Source organism: Chrysochloris asiatica, unplaced genomic scaffold (genome assembly GCF_000296735.1).
Source record: "Chrysochloris asiatica unplaced genomic scaffold, ChrAsi1.0 scaffold00092, whole genome shotgun sequence".
Classification (NCBI taxonomy): Eukaryota; Metazoa; Chordata; class Mammalia; order Afrosoricida; family Chrysochloridae; genus Chrysochloris; species Chrysochloris asiatica.
Window position 1 is genome coordinate 3,041,020 of NW_006408610.1, and position 2,918 is coordinate 3,043,937.

General features: G+C 54.6%; 1 protein-coding gene across 1 annotated transcript in view; it reads right to left on the bottom strand.

The window, feature by feature from the left end:
• Positions 1–1,794: 1,794 nt before the first annotated feature.
• Positions 1,795–2,918, bottom strand: part of LOC102826647 (chromosome unknown open reading frame, human C15orf39) — a 7,352-nt gene continuing 6,228 nt past the window's right edge. Inside the window, exon 3 of the mRNA XM_006866563.1 lies at positions 1,795–2,165. Within this exon, the coding sequence (XP_006866625.1) occupies positions 1,795–2,165 (371 nt within the window). The remainder of the gene's footprint in view (positions 2,166–2,918) is intronic.

Consider the following 2,918-nt stretch of genomic DNA (forward strand, 5'->3'; position numbering starts at 1 on the left):
TCTGCTCCTGTAAAGATTTACAGCCTCAGAAACCCTATGCAGGTTCTCTACGGGTTGGAACCAACTCCACTGCACATAACCAACCTCAGCCCTTGCATATGTGGTTCCCTTTGTTGTGATCACATTTTACTTTGTCAAGGCCCAGTTCAGGCACCTGAGCTTTTGGGACCCAAGGTCACCTCCACCCCAGCTAGGACAGGCTCCTCCCCTAGGCTTCCACAGCACCCCTTGCCACCAGGTTTCCCAATGCTATAGTGGTCTAGTCCATTCACAGGCCAGGAACTCTTGGGCTATTTGATCAGGGTAGGAAGTGGCCCAGTAGACGTCTAACAGCCAACCAGATGGCATGGGAGGGCTATGTCAGCAGGAATGTGAGGACTTGGCCAGGCAGGCCCATCTAGCTCTAGCTGACTGGCTCCTGGCTCAGCCGAGGCGGGGTCACTGGAGGGTGGTGACAATGGTTCTACCTAGACCTTGAGGGACATCATTCTGTAGACCAGCATTTCTCACGGGGATGCCCACAGTAGTCTCTTGATCGTGGGGCTTTCTGAGCAGAGAAGTTGCAGTGCAGTAGGCATTCGTGGGAGAAGGGCCTGAGTACCCGGGAAGGATGCTCCGGGCCTTCCTGGGGGGCCACAGGAAGACCCACTGTCTGAAGAAGGGAGCGGGTACAATGTGATACAGTATGAAACCCACCACCCAAAGGCCTCCACCAACAGACTCATAGACAAGTCCTGGTTCCAAAAACAACCAAAATGTTTTAATGGCCTGCCTCCAGGGCCCACAGCCTTATACAAAACATTGACTCACCAGGCCAAGGGCTCCAGCTTGTCAACCTTTGGCTCAGCTCAGCAGACTGCTGGGAGGAGCCCAGAGCAGGCCTGGCTGGTGCAGCTCTGGTGTGAGTGGTGCCCACGTCCCCAGTCCACATCTTCAGGGACCTCTTAGGGCTGAGCGGCCATTTAGCCTGTTCCCTTCAGTCCCTACAGCTGCAGGACTTCCAAAAAAACAAACAACTTTCTTGGGATAATGCACAGGGTTGAGGCAGCTCAGGGAAATCAATGCCTTCAATTCAGGTCAGGCCTGCGAACAATAGGCCTGGAAAACAAGGATGCCAGCCCCAGGCACCAGCTGTGGGGACAGGGAAGGGCAGGCTCCTTCAGAGAGCTTCAAACTGGGTGTTAGTTAGGGCCCAACCCCAAATGCAGGAGCTGTAAACCCCAAGCCTTCCTGGGAAATGACTCCAGAAGGTAGGTAGGTAGGTGTGTGGGTGGGCAGTCATACACACTGTACAATGTACCGCTATTAGAGACCAAGTCCTATGACACATGAACTTTCTACAGGGAGGTTCTGCTCCCCATGGCAATCCCAGGCCCTGGCCGAGATAAAGCCCTGTCCCAGGAGGGAGCAGAGACTGAACCGTGCTGGGTGTGTGTCAGGCATTGTCCCCACAACCCTGTGAGGTAGGTTGCGTTGTTCTATTTTACAAATGGGGAATTGGGCTTAAGAGAGGGACAGTAACTTGCCTAGATCACAACAAGGATAAAGGAGCCGACTCAAGTCCAAGTGTCTGGCTCCAAAGCCCACACTTCTCTTAGGAAAAATAAGAAGCAATCATTTCAAATAGAGTCTCAAGTTACAAGTAAAGGAGCTCTCAGCCCCTCCTGGGTGGGTGAGGGCTAGAGAAACTTCAAGGGCATGTCTACCTTCTGCGGGGAAATGGCAAGACAGTAGGAGGGGTGCAAACAGTGATGTTCAGACAGGAAGATGTCCACATAGCACCAGCAACCAATGCTACAGGTGGTGGCTCTGACCCCCCAACAGCTGTGGGTGGGGTGAAGGCCGGTCCTGTCCTGGGACCTTGTGGCCCCAAGTGGGCAGTGCCAGGCCATTGAGCCAGGCTGTCTCTAGCAGGCTGCGGAAGCGGGACCTTAGTGAGGGGCCGAGCGGGCTGGTGCTGGCAGCTGCAGTAGGTGAGGCACCACCATGGGATCTTCCCCCAGCAGCTGCCTCTGCCTTCTCTGGACCAGGAGTTGGTTGTTTCCTCCCCAGTTTCCTGGTCTTGGGGGCTGGTGACTTCTGAGCCAGGACTAGGCTCTCTGGCTCATTTGGGGCCATGGTGGGTTCTGATGGGGGCCGATTTCCAGCCTCAGTGTCAGAGTCACCTGGAAAATGAACACACAGTTAGGCTGCAGACGTCACAAAGCCATGCAGGGCACCTGCAGGGCCATTGTCACCACATTCCTTCCTTCCCCAGATGGCCCAAGTCAACAGGCTGACACCAGAGTTTGATCAGATGAGGGCAAGTAGGGAAGGAATTACTGGTCAGGACAGGAAAGGGACCCAATAGGGTTTTCAATGCTCGAATTTTCAGGAGTTAAGATTACCAGGCTTTTATTCTGCAGAGCCTCTGGATGGACTCGAACCGCTAGCCTTTTGGTTAGTGACCAAGTGTGTTAATTATTTACACTACCCAGAGGCTCTCAGGAACCACTGGCCTGGTCCAAAGCCCCACAGTACAGATAGGAGAAACTGATGAATGGAGCTGGATTGGAAGGTGGAGCCCAGAGAGAGGACAGAGGAAGCAGGGGAAGGAAATCGAGGGGGCCCCTAACCAAGAGCACACCTACTTGGAAGGGAGGCTGCCGGGGGCAACACAGGAACCTGTAAGAAACAAAGGTGGGGACAATTGTAGGAAGGCACTCCCAGCTCGGGGAGGGAATGGGGATGGGGCACCCATAATTCAGCCAGTGGTAGGCCAACTGCCCCAATCTCTTACTATCCCTATCAGAGCAGGAGGTGACTCTGTGGAGGGGATGGGCCCCATTGCCCACCATGGGCCCTCCCTCCCCCATCTGGGCAAGCAAAGGACTGGGCTGGGGGCCTCCAAATGATGCTTCTCTCTCTCTCTCTCTCTC